A 25,312-nucleotide genomic window follows, 5' to 3' on the forward strand; every position below is an offset into this window, starting at 1 on the left:
TAACTACATGCCTGAACAATGGATGATATATCACTTAAATGCAATTGTTTTCAGTTGTGTGGAGATCTGTATGTTGAAGATGTATTTTGCCTCTAATATGTCAATTTACCTTAAATGTAGAAGAGCTTATTAAAATCTTCTTACAAAGACCATTAAGTATTTTCTTTCTATCCTCTTTTGGACCCAAGGCATAGCAGAGCTGCCAACTCTCACGAAGAGGTAAGGGAGGGAGAGAGGGAAGGGAGGGAGATCGAGAGAAGAGAGGGAGAGAGAGAGATCGAGAGAAAAGAGGGGAGAGAGAGATCGAAAGAGGGGAGACAGAAGAGAGGGAGAAGGGGAGAGGGAGATGGGGATAGGGAGATGGGGAGAGGGAGAAGTGGAAAAGGGGGAGATTGGAGAAAGGGGGAGGGAGAAGGGGGGAGAGGAGAAGGGTGGGGACAGGGAGATGGGGGAGAGGGAGAAGGGGGAGAGGGAGTGGAACGATAGCACATTATAACGCGCAGCCGTCCCATTCCGACCAAAGATTATAGAGCAGAGCTGCTCTCGTATCTTTGATTGCGGCCGCCGCCGCCGCCGCCTAACCCCCCGGCCCACCATTGCACCCAAAGATGATAGAGCAGAGTTGTATAATATTTGAATGGGCGGGCTTGTGATCACGGCGGGCTTGTGATCTTTTCTTGTGATGTCTCGACAATTCGAGGGATATAATAGGTAACAGCCGCCGCATTCTCGGGCACGAATCTGAGCTCGAAAAATCCCGTGGCCACTGGGCCTAATGTGTCCGCGGGCCATATTTTGGAAATAAATCCCTTACAAGAACAAAACCTAAAATGTACAGAAGTGTTAAAACTGTCTTTATTATTGTGGTGAGTAAAGATCTATTAAAAATAAGTCTAATAACTTTCTAATGTACCGACAAACCCAGTTTCCCAATGGCCGTTGATGGGAGAACAAAAAATAACATTTTCACGACAGAATATCGACTGAAAATAATAAAAACATGTTCTCACCTTTCTTTTTTATTGGGGAACCTAAAGAATGACAGGTCGAGTCGTTTAGATTTACGATTAGAATACTTGATAGCAGAGCAGTGAGATGAAATTTAGATAAGGGCGCCATTACAGCCCAATAAATGCCTCGAAAAATGGCGTCGATGATCACACACGTCATACTATGCGTTTTTCGAGGAGTGGTCTATCTTGTCCCTCTAGGATCTTTGCCCCTCACTGCTGCAGCAGCCAATCAGGCGCAGGGACGCTCGTCCAATGCTTATAAAGGCGGGAGGGAGGATTTTATATAATAAATCTACCAGGAGCTGGTTTAGGGCTCGAAACCGCATGGAAACCACGAGACGCTAATAAATAATAATTTCAGATGTATTGCATCCAGTCTGGGTCCTATAGGAGGCATTTAAATGAAATCTAATGCGTTGAGGCGACATGATCACCCCTCGATTCGAGGCGGCGAATGGTCGCGTCCAGTCGGATGGTCGAGTCCACCGGCCGGTGGATGAGGGGCGCAGGGATAACTTACTCCTGGTGAAAGCAGCGTGGGAAGAGTTGCTGCCTAATGCATTAGATGCAGGGCAGTGAGTTATAATTCACAAACTCGGTTGGGGCTGCATGCAGAGCTGAAGCCGGGAGTGAGCGCGGATTGAGTGGAGGTGCGGGGTTCCACTTTTCCCCCGGAGCAGGTGGTGCGGTCCGGTGTCAGAACCCGGAAGCGAAGCTTCAACAAGGCGGCGCCCGGTCACGGTGACGCTTCTGCTCCATCGCTGACATGGCTGAGAACATCTACCTCTTTGTGCCCAACATCATCGGTCAGTCCTCTCTCTCCCCCCTCATCCCCTCACCCCCTCTCACCTCCTCACCCCCTCCTTCTCCCCTCACCCCCTCCTTCCCCTCACCCCCCTCTCCCCTCCCACCACCTCTCCCCCTCTCTCCCACTGTAAGATATTACAGCATTAGCCAAGCACAGGTTGTCACGCTGGCTAGAGCTAAAACTGTGGCCATCGTGGGTCTTCTTTATTTTGCAAACGTACACCTCGCATCCTCACACATATTCACGAGACTGATAAGATATGGAATATATCACCTGACACATCATACCATTGCAGTACTCAGTTGTTGGTTATCCCTCTCTCTCTCTCTCTCTCTCTCTCTCTCTCTCTCTCTCTCTCTCTCTCTCTCTCTCTCTCTCTCGCTCTCTCTCTCTCTCTCTCTCTCTCTCTCTCTCTCTCTCTCTCTCTCCCCTCTCTCTCTCCCCCTCTCTCTCTCCCCCTCTCTCTTCCCTCTCTCTCTCTCTCCCCCCTCTCTCTCCCCCCCTCTTTCTCTTCCCCATCTTGCTCTCTCTTCCCCCCTCTCTCATTAGCGTATGTTAGCATTCATAGCAAAAGTATTTGAGTATAGGAGCAGGGAGGTTCTACTGCAGTTGTACAGGGTCTTGGTGAGACCACGCCTGGAGTATTGCGTACAGTTTTGGTCTCCTAATCCGAGAAAGGACATTCTTGCCATAGAGGGAGTACAGAGAAGGTTCACCAAACTGATTCCTGGGATGTCAGGACTTTCATATGAAGAAAGACTGGATAGACTCTGTTTGTACTCGCTAGAATTTAGAAGATTGAGGGGGGATCTTATAGAAACTTACAAAATTCTTAAGGGGTTGGACAGGCTAGATGCAGGAAGATTGTTCCAGATGTTGGAGAAGTCCAGAACAAGGAGTCACAGTTTAAGGATAAGGGGGAAATCTTTTAGGACCGAGATGAGGAAAACATTTTTCACACAGAGGGTGGTGAATCTCTGGAATTCTCTGCCACAGAAGGTAGTTGAGGCCAGTTCATTGGCTATATTTAAGAGGGAGTTAGATGTGGCACTTGTGGCTAAAGGGATCAGGGGGTATGGAGGGAAGGCAGGTACAGGATACTGAGTTGGATGATCAGCCATGATCATATTGAATGGCGGTGCAGGCTCGAAGGGCCGAATGGCCTATTCCTGCACCTATTTTCTATGTTTCTCTCTCTCTTCCCCCCTCTCTCCGTTCACCCCTCTTCTCTTTCCTTCCCCCTCCCCCCCTCCCCCCTCTCCCCCTCTCCCCCCCTCCCCCCTCTCTCCCCCACTCCCCCCTCTCTCCTCCCTCCCCTCTCTGTCTCTCTCCCCCCTCTCCCCCCCCCCCCCCCCCCCCCCCCCCACGTCAGGACTAGAGAGGTCTTAGCTACAGGGAGAGGTTGGACAGGCTAGGACTTTATTTCTTGGAGCACACAAGGCTGAGGGGTGATCTAATGGAGGTGTATAAAATCATGAGGGGAATAGATAGGATAAATGCACAGCCTCTTGCCCCCAGGGTTGGGGAATCAAGAACCAGACAGCATAGGATTAAGGGGAAAGGTTTAACAGGAAACTGAGGTTGTTGGGGCAGGAAGTCACATGGACATGGATAGGACAGGTTTAGGATACGGGCCAAACGCGGGCAAGTGGAACTAATGTAGATGGGGCATGTTGGTCGGCATGGGCAAGTAGGGCTGAAGGGCCTGTGTTTATGTTCTGTGACTATTAACTGCCCAGTGGAGTTAGTCTGTACACTCTATAACTTGCCTTACCTTTCCCCAAGTTGGGTATTTGACGTGAACCTTTCTCTGTCTCCCCAGGGTACGTGCGGATACTCCTGGCGTTACTCTCCTTCTGGCTAATGCCTCACTCTCCAGTGGGGGCCATCACGTGCTACGGGATCAGCACTTTGTTAGATTCCGTTGATGGACACGCCGCCAGGCTTCTGGATCAGTGTAAGGTGCCCCTTGACACCCCCCCGACCGCCTCGCTCCCCGACCCTTCTATCACCCGGTACACTAGTTTAGTTTAGAGATACAGCGCGGAAACAGGCCTTTCGGCCCACTGAGTCTGCGCCGACCAGCGGTCCCTGCACATTAACACTACCCTACACTGGAGACAATCTTTACATTATGTACGTCTTTGGAGTGTGGGAGGAAGCTGGAGCACCCTGAGACAACCCAGTTGGTCACGTGGAGAACGTACAAACTCTGTACAGACAGCAGCCGTAGTAAGGATCAAACCTGGGACTCTCTCTGCAAGGCAGCAACTCTACCGCTATTCCACCATTTTATCGGGATGCATCACAACACGGTTTGGGAACAGCTCCATCCAAGACCCGCTAGAAATCACAGAGAGTTGTGGACACAGCCCAGACCATCACACAAACTAACCTCCCTTCTACACTTCTTGCTGCCTCAGCAAGACCAGCAGAATAATCAAGGACCAGTCTCACCCCGGTCACTCCCTCTTCTCCCCTCTCCCATCAGGCAAGAGGTACTGAAGTGTGAAAACATACACCTCCAGATTCAGGGACATAGAAAATAGGTGCAGGAGTAGGCCATTTGGCCCTTCGGACTGTTTCTTCCCAGCTATTATCAGGCAACTGAACCGCCCTCTCACCAGCTAGAGCCATCCTGACCTTCATCTACCTCTGGTTTCCTCCCACACTCCAAAGACGTACAGGTTTGTAGGTTAATTGGCTTCTATAAATTGTCTACCATACGTAGGATAGTGCTAGTGTACCGGGTGATTGCTGGCCAGCATGGACTTAGTGGGCCGAAGAGCCTGTTTCCGCATTGCATCTCCAAGCTAAACTAAAACGATTTTTACTGTACCTCGGTACACGTGGCAACAATAAACAAAACTAAATTAATATCTCCCTCTCACCAGGCACCAGACTGGGGGCGATGATGGACATGCTAACGGATCGATGTTCTACCTTCTGCCTCATGTTCACTCTCTGCATCTTCTACCCATCCTACGCCTTCATCTTTCAAGTCAGCGCCGCGCTGGACATCGCCAGTCACTGGCTGCATCTCCATAGGTAGGGGGGATGGGGGAAGAGGAGGGGCGGTGGAGAGGGCGGGGGGAGGATAGAGAGGGAGAGGGGGGGTTGAGAGGGAAAGAGGGGGGTAGGGGAGAGAGAGAGGGGGATGGGGGAGACAGAGGGGTGATGGGGAGAGAGAGGGAGATGGGGGAGAGAGAGGGGATTGGGGGAGAGAGAGAGGGGATTGGGGGAGAGAGAAGGGGATAAGGGTGATTTTGTGCCTGAGAATGTGTCCTGGTTAACATCCACTCTTCCCCCCACCCTCTCCTCCTCCCACAGTGTCACTCTCCAGGGAGCTGGGAGCCACAAGCAGATTGACCAGGGAGGAAACAGTATCCTTCGATACTACTATTCTAACAAGGTCTGTCCCTCCCCCTCCGGCCTCAACACCCCTCTTCCCTCTGTAACACCCCTGTCTCTGTAACCCCCCTCTCCCCTTCAACCCCTACACTCCCTCTCCCCATCTCTGTAGCCTCACTAACATGACTTTCTCTCTCTCCCTCTCTCCCACAGGCAATATTATTCCTAATGTGTGTTGGAAATGAATTATTTTATATGTCTCTTTACGTCTTATATTTTACTGAGGGATGGATGGGTGAGTTTTTTACAGGGGAGAGGGGTGCATGGGCTGGAGGGGAAGAAGGGGGGGGGGAGGGGGGGTGGTTAGAGAGACGAGGGGGAGGGGGGGGGGTTAGAGAGACGGGGAGAGGGACCGGAGGGGAGAGGGTTACAGAGCAGAGGGATCTAGGAGTGAAGGTACATAGTTCCCTGTAAGCTGCATTACAGGTAGATAAAGTGGTCAGGGTAATGGGACAAGAAGTCATGTTGCAGTTCTCGTATTCAGTTCTGGGCACCATGTTAAAGATGCCGTCAAGCTGGAAAAGGTGCAGCAAAGATTTACAAGGATGTTGCCAAGACTCGAGGTCTGAGCTACGGGGAGAGGTTGGGACAGGCTAGGACTTTATTCTTTGGAGCGCAGGAGGATGAGGGGTGATCTTATGGAGGTGTACAAAATCATGAGGGGAATAGATCGGGTCTTTTACCCCCAGAGTAGGGGAATCAAGAACCAGCGGACAGAGGTTTAAGGTGAAGGCGGGAAAGATTTAATCAGAACCCGAGTTGCAAACTTTTTACACAGAGGGTGGTGGGTGTATGGAACGAGCTGCCAGTGGAGGTAGTTGAGGCTGGGAATATCACCACGTTTAAGAAACATTTGGATGTGTACGAGGATAGGACAGGTTTAGTGGGCAGGTGGGACGCGTATAGATGGGGCATGTTGGTCGGTGTCGGCAAGTTGGGAATAACAGGTATTTTAATTGATTTTTGACTCTCATCCCCCCCCCCCCCCCCCCCACACCCCCCCCTCCCCACCCCCCCCCCCCCTCCTCCCCCCCCCTCTCTCCCCCCCCTCCTTCTCTCCCCCCCCATCCTCTCTTCTTCCCCCCCTCCCTCTCTCCCCCCTCCTCCCCCTCTCCCCCTCTCCCCCCCTCCCCCCCTCTCCCCCCCCCTCTCCCCCTCCCTCTCTCCCTCTCTCTCCCCCCCCCCCTCCCTCTCTCCCCCCCTCCCTCTCTCCCCCCTCTCCCCCCCTCTCTCCCCCCCCCCCCTCCCTCTCTCCCCCCCCCTCTCTCCCCCCCTCCCCCTCCCTCTCCCTCCCCCCCCCCCTCCCCCCCTCCCTCTCTCCCCCCCCCTCTCTCCTCCCCTCCTCCCTCTCTCTCCCCCCCCTCCCTCTCTCTCCTCCCCCTCCCTCTCTCCCTCCCCCTCTCTCTCTCCCTTCCCCCCCTCTCTCTCTCCCCCCTCCTCTCCTCTCCTCCCCCCTCCCTCTCTCTCTCCCCCTCCCTCCCTCTCCCCCCCTCTCCTCTCTCCCCCCTCTCCTCCCTCTCTCTCCCTCCCCTCCTCTCTCCCTCCCCCTCCCCTCCCTCTCTGCCCTCTCTCTCCTTCCCTCCCCCTCCCTCCTCTCTCCCACCGCTCTCCCTCGCCTCTCTCTCCTCCTTCTCTCTCACTTCCGTCTCTCCCATCTCTCTCGCCCTCTCTCTTCCCCCCCCTCTCCCTCCCTCCCCCCCCCCTCTCTCTCTGCCCTCCCTCTCTCTCCCCCTCGCCCCCCTCCCTCTCTCTCCCTCCTCACTCTGACCCCGCTCTCTCTCGGTCTCTCTCTCTCCTACCCTCCTCCCCTCTCTCCCCCTCCCTCTCTCGCACCCCCTCTCCTCCCCCGCCCTCCCCCCCCGCCCTCCTCTCTGCCCCCCTCTCTCCCCCTCTCCCCCCCTTCTCTACCGCACTCCCTCCCCCATTCTCTCTCTCCCCCAGTGCCGGTTGTGGGGGGAGATCTCTCCTTGCGTCCTATCCTCTGGGCCTGTCTCCCGGTGGCCGTGGCTAAGAGCGGGGTGAACGTGGTGCATTTGGTGTCAGCCGCCCGCACGCTGGTGGCCATCGATCATGTGGAGCGAGCGAGGGGAGGGGGAGGTTGCGAGGGCAAGGGGGAGGGATGGAGATTATGGAGTGTGTGTCAGTGAGTGAGGGAGGGGTATATACTGGGGGCGTGTGTGAGGACGGGGTGTTAGGGCAAGAGGGAGGGAGGGAAAGTGACAGATGGAGTGTGTGTGTGGGGGGGGAGAGAGGGGAGAGTGACATCAAGTGTGGGGGGAGAGGGCTGGGTGAAGGGGAGAGAGTGCATGAGAGTGAGGGGAGGGATTGGGGTGGGGGGAGTGTGGGGATAAGGTAGTGTGAGGGGGGTGTGGGTGGGAGTGTGAGGGGAAAGGGTGGAGAGAGAGTGGTCAGGCAGACGGAATGAGAGCTGGGGAGGGGAGGGGGGGAGGGGGTGGTGGAGGGGGGTGGGGGAGGTGGGGATGTATCAATCTATAAATTGGTCCTAGTGTGTGTAGGGTAGTGCTGGTGTACTGGGATCGCTGGTCGGTGTGGGCTCGCTGGGCCAAAGGGCCTGCTTTGTCTCCAGTCTAAACAATAAATGACATAACTGAGATTTGCCTAATTTCTTTGCTTCTGCGGGGGCGGGGTGGGGTGTGAGCAAGACAGAACACAGTTCAGCACAGGAACAGGCCCTACGGCCCACAATGTCTATGCTGAACATGATGCCAAGTTGTAGCAATGTTACAAAATTTTGAGATTTTAAAAATCAAGTCTGCAATTTATCCCATCAGATAAAGCATAAAAAGAAGTTTAATTTGACACCTAATTCACTTTGATATCTTCAGTATTAAAAATGTTATGGCCATTTTCATACTGAAATTAGCATCTTATTCCCTATTGCTTTTCCATTGACAACTGAAAAGCTGTGATCAAGGACAGTCAAAAGCCCATAAATTTCTTAAAAATTAAGAGAACTGAATGAAATTTTCAGTTATTATAGATTGAAGCATTCTGAAACAAATATGAAACAATCTTACTTGGATGATCTGAAATTAAAGCATATAATTAGTTAGTTACCCAATTGTAGCTAATTACAAAATTCAATTACTAGATCTAAACATCGATCCATTTCTTAAGAAAAAGTTAACATTTTTAAATAGCCTAAATGTTCAAATAACATTCACACAATAATTCACAATATAAAATGATTTTTTAAATCTCATGGTCATGAATTTATCGGCCAAATGGAAGGAATTTAGTGTTTAATTCCCGTAAATTAATGGCCATTTTAATCATCTTGCGAGTGGGTTTTTGTGGAGCGCGCTGGTTTGGAACTTTGTATTTGCAGTGAATTTAAACCTCATATCCCCAGGAAAAATACTGCCGGTTCGTATATTTTCATAATTACATTTTCGCAACGTGAAATTTTGATTAAAGGCATCCTTAGAAGCAAGTTAATATATAAAATAAACGACTTTCCTTTATCTGTCCCGTACATGAAATCCATCCCCGTTGTCGGCGTTGACGCCTTCAGTTTAAAAGAAACTTAATAAAACAGCAGTCGAAGCGATTATTCTTTAGCAGCTAAACAGCCTGACAGAAATCGATTTGAAAAGGCTGCAGAAACAAGGCATTTTAAACCCGCCCCCCTCTCAAAGGTGCCAATGTCGCGCACACGGGCAGCGACAGATCTGCAGCACCGCTGCAGGTAAGTTTTGTAACATACCTACAAGTTGAAACTGATCTCTGCCTGCACATGATCCACATCCTTCCATTGTCTGTGCTTCCATGTGTCTATCTAAAACCCTCTTAAAAGCCTCGATCCTATCTGCCTCCCCACCACCCTCTGTGGAAAAAACGTACCCAACACTTCAATTAAACAATGGCCCTCCCACCTTAAAGTTGTGCCCTCTATTGTTGGACATGTGTACTGTGGGGGGAGGGGGGATTGTGGATGGGGAAGGTTCTGACTGTCAACCCTATCTATGCCTCTCATCATTTTATATACTTCTAACTGGTCTCCCCTCAACCTCCGATGTTCCAGAGAAAACAATCCTAGTCTGTCCAACTTCTTGTAGCTGAAACCCTCCAATACAGGGGTTCCCAACTTTTTTTGTCCCATTTACCCCCTGGCAACTTTTCGAAAGTAAATTTCCCCCCACCCTGTTTTGTTCAATAGTTTGAGTTTCCACTTCTACCCTAATAAAGCAACCGACAAAGGGGATATTTTAAAATACTGTTTATAACAAATCCAGAATCAACAAATTTACCCGCTACGTTGGGAGACCTTCCCCACCCAAGTCGCACCAGCTTCTCGTTCTCACCCAGCAAACGCCCAACAATGGCCCGTTTCCTTTATCATCGTTGATCATTGTCAGAGTGAAGTAATCATTATCACAAGCTTGCCTGCCTCCAGCCCGGTCCCCCACCCCACCCACACTCCTTGCCCGCCTCCAGCCCAGTCCCTCCACCGACACTTCTTGCCTCGACTCGACCGCCCGCAGGCCTGTGTCTGCACCACAGGACCACATTGCCTGCCCGACCACCACGGGGCCAAGACCCCTGACGCCATTGCCGCCACGAGAAGATGCACCAACATCCACCACCTCTCCGGCCCTCACCGCCTTCCCGGTCAATCCCAGGACTGGACCACCATCGCCGACCTTCTCCGTTTCCCCGGGGCCATAACCGCTGCTGCCGCCTGCGACTCTGCCAACCCTTGCTCCTCCACTGCCCACCAGCGCCTCACCTGAGTTCCAGGCTCAGCACCGGGCCCACAGCCTCCACGATGCAGACTCCCACACCACGTGGTCTAACCCTGCTGGGTCCTACTGCTCTCCCTCCTCCCACAGGGAACCTCAGTTATGATGGATCTTCCTCTTCCCCCTCTTTTGACCAGGTTACCCTGACCACACTCCACCCATACAATAGGCCTCACGCCCATCCTCTCTGAACACCCACCAGCTCACACCTTGACCTTTGTCCACTCCCCGGCCCTCCTCTGACTAAGCTCCACCCTTGTGGTGTCTTCACCATCGCCCCCCTGACCTCCCCCTTTCTGATATTGAACGGTCTGTCATCAACAGAGGCCTCACCTTCGTTCCCTCTGCCCCCACCTCAACGCGTTCCGGGTCCGCCACGATGTGGAGCTTTTCTTCCGGCGCCTCCACCTCCACGCCTTTTTCAATGGGAAGGAGCCCTCACCACCCAGTGATGACCCCGTGACAAAGGTGATTGCTGAAGGGAGGAATAATGTATACATGGATTTTAGTAAGGCTTTTCATAAGGTCCCTCATGGTAGACTTAGAATGAGAAGCATGGGATTCACGATGTTCTAGATTTGGAACTGGAGTAGTCATAAAAGACAGGGATGTGGTGGGAGGTAGACACTCTGGTTGGAGGTCTATAACCAGTGAAGTTGTGCATGAATCCGTGCTGGGACCTCTGTTGTCTGTGATATATACAAAGGACCTAAACATAAGTGTTTAAGAAAGAACTGCAGATGCTGGAAAAATCAAAGGTAGACAAAAATGCTGGAGAAACTCAGCGGGTGAGGCAGCATCTATGCAGTAAAGGAATAGGTGACATTTCGGATCGAGACCCTTCTTCAGACTGATGTGGGGTTGGGGCGATGTGGAGCAGTAGCAACATTGACTTCTCCAATTTCAGGTAGTCCTTTCTCTCTCCTTCCCCTCCCCTTCTCAGCTCTTCCACAGCCCACTATCTCCACCTGTTCCTTTCTTTTTCCTGTCCCCCCTGTCCCCCCCCACATCAGTCTGAAGAAGGGTCTCGACACAAAACGTCACCTATTCCTTCGCTCCATAGATGTTGCCTCACCCGTTGAGTTTCTCCAGCATTTTTGTTTACCTTAAACATAAATGTTGGTGAGTAAGTTCGCCGACGACACCAAAATTGGAGGAGTTGCAAACAGTGTGGAAGGTTGTCAGAAGATACAGCGGGATATAGATCAACTGCAGAAATGGGCAGAGAAATGGGAGTTTAACCCATGCAAGTGTGAGGTATTGCACTTTGGGAAGTTGAATATCAGGAGAGAATATTCAATTCATCCAGCCAGAAGGTTATATATTTAATATTAACCGCCCAATAATAAAATAGAAAGTTTGGTGAAGCTAATCCTCCATTAGCTATAGACTTACATAGATGTCTTTTGTTTATTCTATGGGTCTTATAATCCCAAATAAAATTAGTAATAATTGAATCAATTTTTTTGAAAACAATTTTTAGAAGATATATCGGAATTGATTGGAATAAGTATAATAGTTGGGGAGAAAGATCATCTTTATAGCATTAATTCTACCAACTAGTGAGATGGGAAGTGTTTTCCAAAATTGGATGTCTCTGTGTAATTTAGTAACTAAAAAAGGGAAATTTGATTTGAATATAGAAGTATATTTCCTGGTCACATAGATTCCAAGGTATTTAAACTTTTCGTAGGCGATTTTCAAAGAGAACTAGACTAAGTGGGACCCGTTGGGTCCCAGCATCACGTAGGAGGGCTGGTCATCCAACACAATATTCCACCTGTCCACCAATTCTAATATTGGTGGCCACTTGGGGGGGGGGGGGGGGGGGCTTTCTGGAGCGCTAGTATGGGTGTTGTGGGCTGAAGGAACTTGTTTCCAGAGGGCTAGTATGCAAATTGTGCGCGAAATGGATTCTTGGGCTGGCGTCTCAGTCAACCATGCCTGTTGTGCTGGCCACTCACTCACTCACGGCTAGTGGGCTGGTAGTTGACTCACGGCTAATCCTTGCAATTCTATTTCAAGCAGGGTATAAGGCCACCAAATTCAAGTGCAGTTTCTTACCACTTCTAGCAGGGTGCAAGGCCACCAAATTCAAGTGCAGTTTCATACCATTTGAAGTAGGGTGCAAAGCCACTAAAGACAGCGAGTCGTGACCTCTCCCTCCTCCATCTGAGAGATATAGGAAGTCTTGTATACCAGCTGCTATAAGGTTTTATAAAACACAAAAATAATTTTGCATTTTTTTAGTATTCATTCATTGTATTTTAACATTAAGTATGGAAGCTATCTGAGGAAATGTGTGGTGTTATGTCTGTCTTGAAGCTGTTGTGGCACTGTAATTTCCTGTAAAGGATTATTAAAGGATCTATCTATCTATCTATCTATCTTGCAGAGACTGAGCTACACCCACATTTCCGGGTTTTATAACCCTCCCCCCTACACCGGAGAGGTGTGGCTTTCATGGAGTGATTGACAGGAGAGAGATTCTCAACATTTAAAAAAAAACTAATAACACTTTTATTTTTCATTGATAGGAAGAATTCTCTGCACCTGCTCAGCGGAGGGGGACTGCGTAATATTGCCAAAAGTGGTAGTGTTTTATCTAAAATCAATATACAGTGCAAACAGGAAGTAAGTGCATTTACAGTAGTGCCTTTTAACTTCAAGCCAAGGCACCCAAGCCACCATTTGCAGTAAGTCGTGCATTTCAACTTCATGCCACCATTTGCAGTAAGTGGTGCCTTTCAAATTCAAGCCAATGAACCCAAGCCACCATTTGCAGTAAGTAATGACTTTTAACTTCAAGCCATTGCATCCAAGCCACCATTTGCAGTAAGTGGTGTCTTTCAACTTCAAGCCACACCCAATCTACCATTTGCAGTAATAGTGCCTTTCAACTTCAAGTCAAACCTCCCAAGCCACCATTTGCAGTAATAGTGCCTTTCAGCTTCATGCCACCATTTGCAGTAAGTGGTGTCTTTCAACTTCAAGCTACACCCAAGCCATCATCTGCAGTAAGTAGTGCCTTTCAACTTCAAAGCTCCGAAGCCTCCATTTGCAGTAAATGGTGTTGTTCAACTTCAAGCCACACCCAAGCCACCATTTGCAGTAAGTAGTGCATTTCAACTTCAAGCCAAAGCACCCAAGCCACCATTTGCAGTAAGTAGTGCTTTCAACTTAAAGCCAAAGCACCCAAGCCACCATTTGCAGTAATAGTGCCTTTCAACATCAAACCAAAGCTCCCAAGCCACCATTTGCGGTAAGTAGTGCTTTCAACTTAAAGCCAAAGCACCCAAGCCACCATTTGCAGTAAGTAGTGCCTTTCAACTTCAAGCCACAATTTGCAGTAAGTAGTGCCTTTCAACTTAAAGCCAATGCACCCACGCTCCTATTTGCAGTAAGTACTGCATTTTAACTTCAAGCCATTGCACCCAAGCCACCATATGCAGTACGTAGTGCCTTTCAACTTCAAGCCAAAGCACCCAAACCACCATTTGCAGTAAGTAGTGCCTTTCAACTTCAAGCCACCGTTTGCAGTAAGTAAGTGGTGTCTTTCAACTTCAGGCCACACCCAAGCCATACCCAAGCCACCATTTGCAGTAAGTAGTGCTTTTCAGCTTCAAGCCAAAGCAACCAATCCACCATTTGCAGTAAGTAGTGCCTTTCAACTTCAAGCCACCGTTTGCAGTAAGTAAGTGGTGTCTTTCAACTTCAGGCCACACCCAAGCCATACCCAAGCCACCATTTGCAGTAAGTAGTGCCTTTCAACTTCATGCCACCATTTGCAGTAAGTAGTGCCTTTCAACTTCAAGCCAATGCACCCACGCCCCCATTCGCAGTAATAGTGCCTTTCAACTTCAAGCCAAAGCTCCCAAGCCTCCATTTGCAGTAAGTAGTGCCTTTCAACTTCATGCCACCATTTGCAGTAAGTGGTGTCTTTCAACTTCAAGCCACACCCAAGCCATCATTTGCAGTAGTGCCTTTCAACTTCAAAGCTCCCAAGCCACCATTTGCAGTAAGTAGTGTCTTTCAACTTCATGCCACCATTTGCAGTGGTTCTTTCAACTTCAAGCCACGCCCAAGCCACCATTTGCAGTAAGTAGTGCCTTTCAACTTCAAGCCAAAGCAACCAAGCCACCATTTGCAGTAAGTAGTGTATTTCAACTTCAAGCCAAAGCACCCAAACCACCATTTGCAGTAAGTAGTGCATTTCAACTTCAAGCCAAAGCACCAACACCAATGTCTATTGGTTCTAAAGCTGCAAGCTTTAGAACCAATAGACATATTTTGCAAGCTTTAGAACCAATAGACATTTTTTTGCAAGCTTTAGAACCAATAGACATTTTTTTGCAAGCTTTAGAACCAATGGACATTTTTTGCAAGCTTTAGAACCAATAGACATTTTTTGCAAGCTTTAGAACCAATAGACATTTTTTGCAAGCTTTAGAATCAATAGACATTTTTTGCAAGCTTTAGAACCAATAGACATTTTTTTTGCAAGCTTTAGAACCAATAGACATTTTTTGTGCAAGCTTTAGAACCAATAGAGACATTTTTTGCAAGCTTTAGAACCAATAGAGACATTTTTTGCAAGCTTTAGAACCAATGGACACTTTTTTGCAAGCTTTAGAACCAATAGACATTTTTTGCAAGCTTTAGAACCAATAGAGACATTTTTTGCAAGCTTTAGAACCAATAGAGACATTTTTTGCAAGCTTTAGAACCAATAGACATTTTTTGAAAGCTTTAGAACCAATAGACACATTCTGCAAGCATTTTAGAACCGTTAAGGGCACTTACATTTGAGTAGACATGTGTTCAGTGTTATTCACAGCTCAGAGAAACGTGACCCTCTGCCTTCCTCCATCTTGAAGAGACTGTGTGGCACACCACTTCCTGGTTTTATAGTCCCTCCCCCCTACTGCCAGCAGAGAGAATGGGGAATTTTGTAAAACCATTAATATCTCTGTCATTTATAATCGACATGAAAAATCCTCGGCACACATGTGGCGGAGGGGGCCTCTGAGCAAGGTGGCCAAAAATGACGGCCGTAGGTGGCGGCGTTCTCTCGGAAATCGCAGCACAGATGGCCAAAACCGGTCAAGAACAGACTTTTAGTAATATAGATTGTTGAAGTATAGATGGATTTTTTTCCGTTATTGGCATAATTTCGCTTTTATTCCAACTAATTCTATATCCGGAGAATGAGTCAAATTGAATCATGAGATTTAATAAACTCGGAATGCCAATTTCGGGGTTTGTGATGTAAAATAATACATCATCTGCGTATAAAGAAATTTTATAAATTGTGTGTTTAATATTGTACCCGTGGATATCTGGGTGAGATCTGATACTCTCAGCGAGTGGTTCTATAACGAGGGCAAATAAAAGCGGGGGTAGTGGACATCCTTGTCTACAACCTCTGGATAACCATATAATAACCATATAACAATTACAGCACGGAAACAGGCCATCTCGACCCTTCTAGTCCATGCCGAACACATAATCTCCCCTAGTCCCATATACCTGCGCTCAGACCATAACCCTCCATTCCCTTCCCATCCATATAACTATTCAATTTATTTTTAAATGATAAAAACGAACGTGCCTCCACCACCTTCACTGGAAGCTCATTCCACACAGCTACCACTCTCTGAGTAAAGAAGTTCCCCCTCATGTTACCCCTAAACTTCAGTCCCTTAATTCTCATGTCATGTCCCCTTGTTTGAATCTTCCCTACTCTCAGTGGGACAAGCTTTTCCACGTCAACTCTATCCCTCTCATCATTTTAAAAACCTCTATCAAGTCCCCCCTTAACCTTCTGCGCTCCAAAGAATAAAGCCCTAACTTGTTCAACCTTTCTCTGTAACTTAGTTGCTGAAACCCAGGCAACATTCTAGTAAATCTCCTCTGTACTCTCTCTATTTTGTTGATATCCTTCCTATAATTAGGCGACCAAAATTGTACACCATACTCCAGAATTGGCCTCACCAATGCCTTGTACAATTTTAACATTACATCCCAACTTCTATACTCAATGCTCTGATTTATAAAGGCCAGCACACCAAAAGCTTTCTTTACCACCCTATCTACATGAGATACCACTTTCAGGGAACTGTGCACAGTTATTCCACGATCCCTCTGTTCACCTACATTCTTCAATTCCCTACCATTTACCATGTACGTCCTATTTTGATTTGTCCTGCCAAGATGTAGCACCTCACACTTATCAGCATTAAACTCCATCTGCCATCTTTCAGCCCACTCTTCCAACTGGCATAAATCTCTCTGTAGACTTTGAAACTCTACTTCATTACCCGCAACCCCACCTATCTTAGTATCATCTGCATACTTACTAATCCAATTTACCACACCATCATCCAGATCATTGATGTACATGACAAACAACAGTGGACCCAACACAGATCCCTGTGGCACCCCACTCGTCACTGGCCTCCAACCTGACAAACAACCATCCACCATTACTCTCTGGCATCTCCCATTCAGCCACTGTTGAATCCATCTTGCTACTCCACCATTAATACCCAACCATTGAACCTTCTTAACCAACCTTCCATGAGGAACCTTGTCAAAGGCCTTACTGAAGTCCATATACACAACATCCACTGCGTTACCCTCATCAATTTCCCGTGTAACATCTTCAAAAAATTCAAGAAGATTAGTTAAACAAGACCTTCCAGGCACAAATCCATGTTGACTGTTCCTAATCAGACCCTGTTTATCCAGATGCTTATATATATTATCTCTAAGTATTCTTTCCATTAATTTGCCCACCACTGACGTCAAACTAACAGGTCTATGATTGCTAGGTTTACTCTTAGACCCCTTTTTAAACAATGGAACAACATGCGCAGTACGCCAATCCTCCGGCACTATTCCCGTTTCTAATGACATTTGAAATATTTCTGCCATAGCCCCTGCTATCTCTACACTAACTTCCCTCAATGTCCTAGGGAATATCCTGTCCGGACCTGGAGACTTATCCACTTTTATATTTCTCAAAAGTGTCAGTACTTCCTCTTCTTTGATCCTCATAGTTTCCATAGCTACTCTACTTGTTTCCCTTACCTCACATAATTCAATATCCTTCTCCTTGGTGAATACCGAAGAAAAGAAACTGTTCAATATCTCCCCCATCTCTTTTGGCTCTGCAGATAGTTGTCCACTCTGACTCTCTAATGGACCAATTTTATCCCTCGTTATCCTTTTGCTATTAATATAGCGGTAGAAACCCTTCGGATTTACTTTTACCTTACTTGCCAAAGCAACCTCATATCTTCTTTTAGCTTTTCTAATTTCTTTCTTAAGATTCTTTTTACATTCTTTATACTCCTCAAGCACCTCATTTACTCCATGCTGCCTATAATTATTGTAGATCTCCCTCTTTTTCCGAACCAAGTGTCCAATTTCCCTTGAAAACCATGGCTCTTTACAATTTTTACGATTTCCTTTCAACCGAACAGGGACATAAAGATTCTGTACTCTTAAAATTTCACCTTTAAATGTACTCCATTTCTCTTCCACATCTTTCCCATAAAACAAACTGTCCCAATTTACTCCTTTTAAATCCTTTCGCATCTCCTCAAAGTTAGCCTTTCTCCAATCAAAAATCTCAACCCTAGGTCCAGTTTTGTCCCTCTCCATAATTATATTGAAACTAATGGTATTGTGATCACTGGACCCGAACTGTTCCCCAACGCATACCTCTGCCACCTGACCCATCTCATTTCCTAACAGGAGGTCCAGTACCGCCCCTTCTCTAGTAGGTACTTCTATGTATTGTTGCAAAAAACTATCCTGCACACATTTTACAAACTCCAAACCATCCAGCCCATTTACAGAATGTTTTTCCCAGTCTATGTGTGGAAAATTGAAATCTCCCACAATCACTACCTTGTGCTTACTACTAATATCTGCAATCTCCTTACATATTTGTTCTTCCAATTCTCGCTCCCCATTTGGCGGTCTATAATACACCCCTATAAGTGTTGCTACCCCTTTCCCATTTCTCAGTTCCACCCAAATAGCCTCCCTAGACGAGCCCTCTAATCTATCCTGCCAAAGCACTGCTGTAATATCTTCCCTGATAAGCAATGCAACACCTCCACCTCTTGCCCCTCCAATTCTATCACACCTGAAGCAACGAAATCCTGGAATATTTAATTTCCAATCACAGCCCTCCTGCAACCATGTTTCACTGATCGCCACAACATCATACTTCCAGGTGTCAATCCAGGCTCTAAGTTCATCCACTTTTCTTACAATGCTCCTAGCATTAAAATATACACATTTAAGAAAACCACCCTCTCTTATTCTCTGATTATTTTCTTTTTCTTCTCTCTCCCCTACATTTTGGGTCAGAGTGCTACCATTCTCTGCCCCCTGCTTCACACACTGACTGCTAGCTTTCCCAATTTGAGTCCCTCCCCCCAACCATACTAGTTTAAAGTCTCCCCAGTAGCCTTTGCAAATCTCCCCGCCAGGATATTGGTCCCCCTTGAGTTCAAGTGCAACCCGTCCTTTCTGTACAGGTCGCACCTTCCCCAAAAGAGGTCCCAATGATCCAGAAACTTGAATCCATACCCACTGCACCAGTCCCTCATCCACGCATTTATCCTCCACCTCACTCCATTCCTACTCTCACTGTCGCGTGGCACAGGCAGTAATCCTGAGATTGTTACCTTTCCAGTCCTTCTCCTTAACTCTCTACCTAACTCCCTAAATTCTTCTTTCAGGACCTCTTCTCTTTTTTTACCTATGTCGTTGGTACCTATATGTACCACAACCTCAGGCTCCTCTCCCTCCCATTTCAGGATTTCTTGGACACGTTCAGACACATCCCTGACCCTGGCACCAGGGAGGCAAACTACCATCCGGGACTCCTGTCTGCATCCACAGAATCGCCTATCCGACCCCCTGACTATAGAGTCCCCTATTACAATTGCCCTCCCCTTCTTTTCCTTACCCTTCTGAGCAACCGGACCGGTCTTTGTGCCAGAGACCCGGTTGCTGTCGCTGCCCCCAGGTAGGCTGTCCCCCCCACCCTTACTCAAGCACGAGTACTTATTTCTAAGGTGTACAGCCACCGGGGTACTCACCAGTCCCTGCCTCTGCCCGTTGCCCTTCCTAACTGTGACCCAGTTTTCTGTCTCCCGTGGTCTTGGAGTGACCACCTCCCTGTAACTCCTTTCTATGACCTCCTCGCTCTCCCTGAGCAGACAGAGGTCATCGAGTTGCTGTTCCAGGTTCCTGACACGGTCCCTTAGGTGCTCCATCTCGACGCACCTTGCGCAGATGTGGACGTCTGGAGGGCACTCCGACTCCATGACCTCCCACATCTGACATCCAGAACAGTAAACTGCCCTGGCCTTCATTGTCCCCCTTATCCAAATACAATAAAGCCTTACAATTACAATGCAAATACAATACAAGCCAATCAGCCAATCAGCTGCTTCTGCTGGTCCTCTTCCACCAATCAGAGGCTTCCACCAGAATCAGAATCTTTCTCTGGAAGTGAGATGGAACGTTGCAGATTTCACAGCTCCAGGTAAGACCTCCTCTCGCCAACGGCTCCCCGGGCCTCTGTAGAAGCAAGCCCCGCGCTGTTTTTCTACTCACAGCTCCAGGTAAGACCTCCTCTCGCCAACGGCTCCCCGGGCCTCTGTAGAAGCAAGCCCCGTGCTGTTTTTCTACTCACAGCTCCAGGTAAGACCAAAGATCCTAGAGGAGCAAGATAGACCACTCCTTCGAAATCCAATGGACTGGCGTGTAGTACGTGACGGAACGTCACGGCCGCCGCCATTTTTCAATGCGACACGCTGTGATCCAAAGCAAAGATTATAGAGCTCCGCTATAATCTTTGATCCAAAGCAAAGATCCTCGAGTATCTTGTAGCGGGAACAGCCCCCTCCTTTGCGTAGTTTCCCTTGCATTGTATTGCTTTAACACACACTGCACAAAATTAAATTTAACGTATACATATTATATATATTTATATGAATGTGTGTCTGTGTGTGAGAGGCAAGTTAGAGATAGTTAAGTTTATTCTCATGGATCAGAAGCAACTTTGATTTAAATAATCACTATTAATTTATTTGTCTTGTAAGATGATATACATAAACCATAAAGGCAATTATACATATAATTATATAGTAATAATATATATATGCATATATATATTTATACACACATATATATACACATACATATATACACACACATATATACACATACATACATACGTATACACATACATATGCACACATACAAATACACACATACATATGGATACATTTATATGCATACATACACACATATAAACATATATATACATACATATATACACACATATACATATACATGCATATATACACATACATGCATATACATACACATACATATATATTTATACATATGATTAACATGTAGAGGAACCAACGAGAGAGCAGGCTATTTTAGACTGGGTATTGAGTAATGAGGAAGGGTTAGTTAGCAATCTTGTTGTACGTGCCCCCTTGGGCAAGAGTGACCATAATATGGTTGAGTTCTTCATTAGGCAGGCAGTGACTAGTGGGGTACCGCAAGGCTCAGTGCTGGGACCCCAGCTATTTACAATATATATTAATGATCTGGATGAGGGAATTGAAGGCAATATCTCCAAGTTTGCGGATGACACTAAGCTGGGGGGCAGTGTTAGCTGTGAGGAGGATGCTAGGAGACTGCAAGGTGACTTGGATAGGCTGGGTGAGTGGGCAAATGTTTGGCAGATGCAGTATAATGTGGATAAATGTGAGGTTATCCATTTTGGTGGCAAAAAAACAGGAAAGCAGACTATTATCTAAATGGCGGCCGACTAGGAAAAGGGGAGATGCAGCGAGACCTGGGTGTCATGGTACACCAGTCATTGAAAGTAGGCATGCAGGTGCAGCAGGAAGTGAAGAAAGCGAATGGTATGTTAGCTTTCATAGCGAAAGGATTTGAGTATAGGAGCAGGGAGTTTCTACTGCAGTTGTACAGGGTCTTGGTGAGACCACACCTGGAGTATTGCGTACAGTTTTGGTCTCCAAATCTGAGGAAGGACATTATTGCCATAGAGGGAGTGCAGAGAAGGTTCACCAGACTGATTCCTGGGATGTCAGGACTGTCTTATGAAGAAAGACTGGATACACTTGGTTTATACTCTCTAGAATTTAGGAGATTGAGAGGGGATCTTATAGAAACTTACAAAATTCTTAAGGGGTTGGACAGACTAGATGCAGGAAGATTGCTCCCGATGTTGGGGAAGTCTAGGACAAGGGGTCACAGCTTAAGGATAAGGGGGAAAGCCTTTAAAACCGAGATGAGAAGAACCTTTTTCACACAGAGAGTGGTGAATCTCTGGAACTCTCTGCCGCAGACGGTAGTCGAGGCCAGTTCATTGGCTATATTTAAGAGGGAGTTAGATGTGGCCCTTGTGGCTAAGGGGATCAGAGGGTATGGAGAGAAGGCAGGTACGGGATACTGAGTTGGATGATCAGCCATGATCATATTGAATGGCGGTGCAGGCTCGAAGGGCCGAATGGCCTACTCGTGCACCTAATTTCTATGTTTCTATGTTTCTATTATTTTCCAACGATCAATAGATTTACGATCAGTTCCTGTGGATTGGAGGATAGCTAATGCTATCCCACTTTTCAAGAAAGGAGCGAGAGAGAAAACGGGGAATTACAGACCAGTTAGCCTGACTTTGGTGGTGTGAAAGATGCTGGAGTCAATTATTAAAGATGTAATAATGGGGCATTTGGATAGCAGTAAAAGGATTAGTCCAAGTCAACATGGATTTATGATTTTACAATGCATTTAAGCCTCTCCCATTTTTATGAGATGAATTCCTGGAATATGTAGGAAGTTTATTGTAACCTAGTGCTACTTGCCTGAACAATGGATGATATATCACTTAAATGCAATTGTTTTCAGTTGTGTGGAGAGACCTGTATATTGAAAATGCATTTTGCATCTAATATGTCAATTTACCTTAAATGTAGAAGAGCTTATTAAAATCTTCTTACAAAGACCATTAAGTATTTTCTATCTATCCCCTTTTGGACCCAAGGCATAGCAGAGCTGCCAACTCTCACGAAGAGGTAAGGGAGGGAGAGATGGAAGGGAGGGAGAGAGGGAAGGGAGGGAGATCGCGAAGAGAGGGGGAGAGAGAGAGAGAGATCGAGAGAAGATAGGGAGAAGGGGGGAGAGGGAGAAGGGGGAGAGGGAGAAGGGGGAGGGAGAAGGGGAAAGGGGGGGACAGGGAGAAGGGGGGAGGGAGAAGGGGGACAGGGACAAGGGGGACAGGGAGAAGGGGGAGAGGGAGAGTGGAACGATAGCACATTATAACGCGCAGCCGCCCATTCTCGGACTTGAATCTGAGCTCGAAAAATCTCCTGGTCACTGGACCTAATGTGTCCGCGGGCCATATTGTGGAGACTAATCCCTTACAAAACAAAACCAAAAACGTACAGAAGTGTTAAAATTGTCTTTATTATTGTGGTGAGTAAAGAACTATTAAAAATAAGTCTAATAACTTTCTAATGTACCGACAAACCCAGTTTCCCAATGGCCGTTGATGGGAGAACAGAAAATAACATTTTCACGACAGAATATCGACTGAAAATAATAAAAATATTTTCTCACCTTTCTTTTTTATTGGGGAACCTAAATAATGACAGGTCGGGTCGTTTAGATTTACGATTAGAATACTTGATAGCAGAGCAGTGAGATGAAATTTAGATAAGGACGCCATGACAGTGTGGGGGGGGAAGCCCAATAAATGCCTCGAAAAATGGCGTCGACGATCACACACGTCATACTACGCGTTTTTCGAGGAGTGGTCTATCTTGCTCCTCTAGGATCTTTGGGTAAGACTTCCTCTCGCCAACGGCTCCCCGGGCCTCTGTAGAAGCAAGCCCCGCGCTGTTTTTATACTCACAGCTCCAGGTAAGACCTCCTCTCGCCAACGGCTCCCCGGGCCTCTGTAGAAGCAAGCCCCGCGCTGTTTTTATACTCACAGCTCCAGGTAAGACCTCCTCTCGCCAACGGCTCCCCGGGCCTCTGTAGAAGCAAGCCCCGCGCTGTTTTTCTACTCACAGCTCCAGGTAAGACCTCCTCTCGCCAACGGCTCCCCGGGCCTCTGTAGAAGCAAGCCCCGCGCTGTTTTTCTACTCACAGCTCCAGGTAAGACCTCCTCTCGCCAACGGCTCCCCGGGCCTCTGTAGAAGCAAGCCCCGCGCTGTTTTTCTACTCACAGCTCCAGGTAAGACCTCCTCTCGCCAACGGCTCCCCGGGCCTCTCTGGATAAGTGAAATTTGGGTGACAACATTTGGCTTGTCAGTATTCCAGCTGTTGGGGTTTTATATAGGATTGACTAAAAATGGAGAAGGGGTAATGTTTACCTTCTGACATGGGCTCGATTCTTTTAGCTCCAATAAATTTGAATAAAAAACATATGGAGGAAACCCGATTATATATAGTGTTATCCGTATTTGGAAACAATTAAAATTGACTTTAAAATTGGGTAATTTATCTCTCTTTCTCCCTATTGCAAATAACCCTTCTTTCAAACCGTCTGTCAGATAGAGGATTTGTTCAATAGAGAACATGGCCAGGATGAATTGGGTCCTTTATGATGCCGACTGCCTTTATGTAGCAATGTTACAAGATTTTGAGATATTAAAAATCAAGTCTAATTTATCCCATCAGATAAAGCATAAAAATAAGTTTAATTTGTCACCTTAACACATACTTTCACATCAATAGATTAGATAAATTTGTAGAAAAGAATAAATTAATCACTGAAAGTCAATATGGATTCAGAACAAACAGATCAACATCGCTTGCAATATTAGAATCAATTGAAGACATCACAAACGCCATTGATAATAAATGATATGCAGCTGGGATATTTATTGACATAAAGAAAGCATTTGATACAATTAATCACGATATTTTATTTTAAAAATTGGAAAGGTATGGAATCAGAGGAATAGTACTGGACTGGATAAAAAGCTACTTAAGTAACAGGCAACAGTTTGTGAATCTGGGTAGTCATAATTCTACATGCTTGGATATTGTTTGTGGTGTACCACAGGGGTCAGTGCTGGGCCCAAAATTATTTATCATGTACATAAACGATATTTGTAATGTGTCCAATGCCTTGAGGCTGGTTTTGTTTGCAGATGATACAAATATTTTTTGTTCTGGAGAGAATTTAAAACAGCTATTGGATAAAATAATAAAAGAAATGGGTAAATTGAAAATATGGTTTGATAGGAATAAAATTTCATTAAATTTGAGTAAAACTAAAATAATGTTATTTGGTAATTGCAGAATAAATAAAATAGTACGTATAAAGATAAATGGGGTGGAAGTTGAACGAGTGCATGGAAATAAATTTCTTGGGGTTATAATTGACGATAAAATAAGCTGGAAATCACATATTAAACATGTAAAATTAAAATTGTCGAAAAGTATCTCTGTATTATACAAAGCCAAGCAGGCTCTGGATTACAAATCACTCCGCATTTTTTCACCCCACTTCCACCCCATTTATCTTTATACTTACTAGTTTATTTATTCTGCAATTACCAAATAACATTAAAATTGAATCTGAATCTGAATGAATCTGATTGTTCATTAATCTTACCCTACTTAAATTATTGTGCAGAAGTCTGGGGCAATAACTATAAAAACTCGATACACTCATTAACCATGATGCAAAAAAGAGCAATTCATATTATACATACTGCCAAGTATCTGGGTCATACGAATCCATTATTTTTAGAGTCAAAATTATTAAAATTAGAAGATTTGGTTACATTCAAAACAGCTCAGATAATGTCTAGGGCCAAAAATAAAAATTTACCTGGAAACATTCAAAAATTATTTAACGAGCGTGTGGGGGGTTACAATTTAAGAGGAATATTTAATTTTAAGAAACAAAGAGTCCGTACGACTAGAAAACCTTTTGTATTTCGGTTTGTGGAGTAGGAGTGTGGAACAAATTGAACGAGGAATTAAAGCAATGTACAAACATGAATCATTTTAAAATGATACAGGTATATAAAAAAATAATTTTCAAGGGGTACCGGGATGGAGGGGATGGTTGACAAGTGGGGGTTAATGTTTGTCTATTGCTTTACAATTGTTTACTTATGTTTGGTTACTTCATATATGAAGTTTGTATGTGTATAATAGTTGTATGTATATATATGTCTGTAGGTATTATGGGAAATTGCCTGGGGTATTATTATTAATATTAATTA

The 25,312-nt window shown here is 46.2% G+C and overlaps 1 protein-coding gene across 2 annotated transcripts; it reads left to right on the plus strand.

Annotated features, from left to right (window-relative positions):
* The first annotated feature begins 1,689 nt into the window (after window positions 1-1,689).
* Window positions 1,690-7,846, plus strand: cdipt (CDP-diacylglycerol--inositol 3-phosphatidyltransferase (phosphatidylinositol synthase)). Of its 2 annotated transcripts, XM_055648165.1 has the most exons (7): window positions 1,690-1,819; window positions 3,644-3,778; window positions 4,716-4,869; window positions 5,152-5,233; window positions 5,386-5,467; window positions 7,174-7,329; window positions 7,707-7,846. In XM_055648165.1, the coding sequence occupies exons 1-7, from the start codon at window positions 1,780-1,782 to the stop codon at window positions 7,751-7,753; spliced, it is 696 nt and encodes a 231-aa protein (XP_055504140.1). In that variant the 5' UTR covers window positions 1,690-1,779; the 3' UTR covers window positions 7,754-7,846. The 2 variants fall into 2 exon arrangements, with proteins under 2 accessions (XP_055504140.1, XP_055504139.1); XM_055648164.1 differs by lacking the exon at window positions 7,707-7,846 and having other exon boundaries at window positions 7,174-7,423.
* Window positions 7,847-25,312: the final 17,466 nt, after the last annotated feature.

Source organism: Leucoraja erinacea, chromosome 16 (assembly GCF_028641065.1).
Source record: "Leucoraja erinacea ecotype New England chromosome 16, Leri_hhj_1, whole genome shotgun sequence".
In the NCBI taxonomy this organism is placed as follows: domain Eukaryota; kingdom Metazoa; phylum Chordata; class Chondrichthyes; order Rajiformes; family Rajidae; genus Leucoraja; species Leucoraja erinaceus.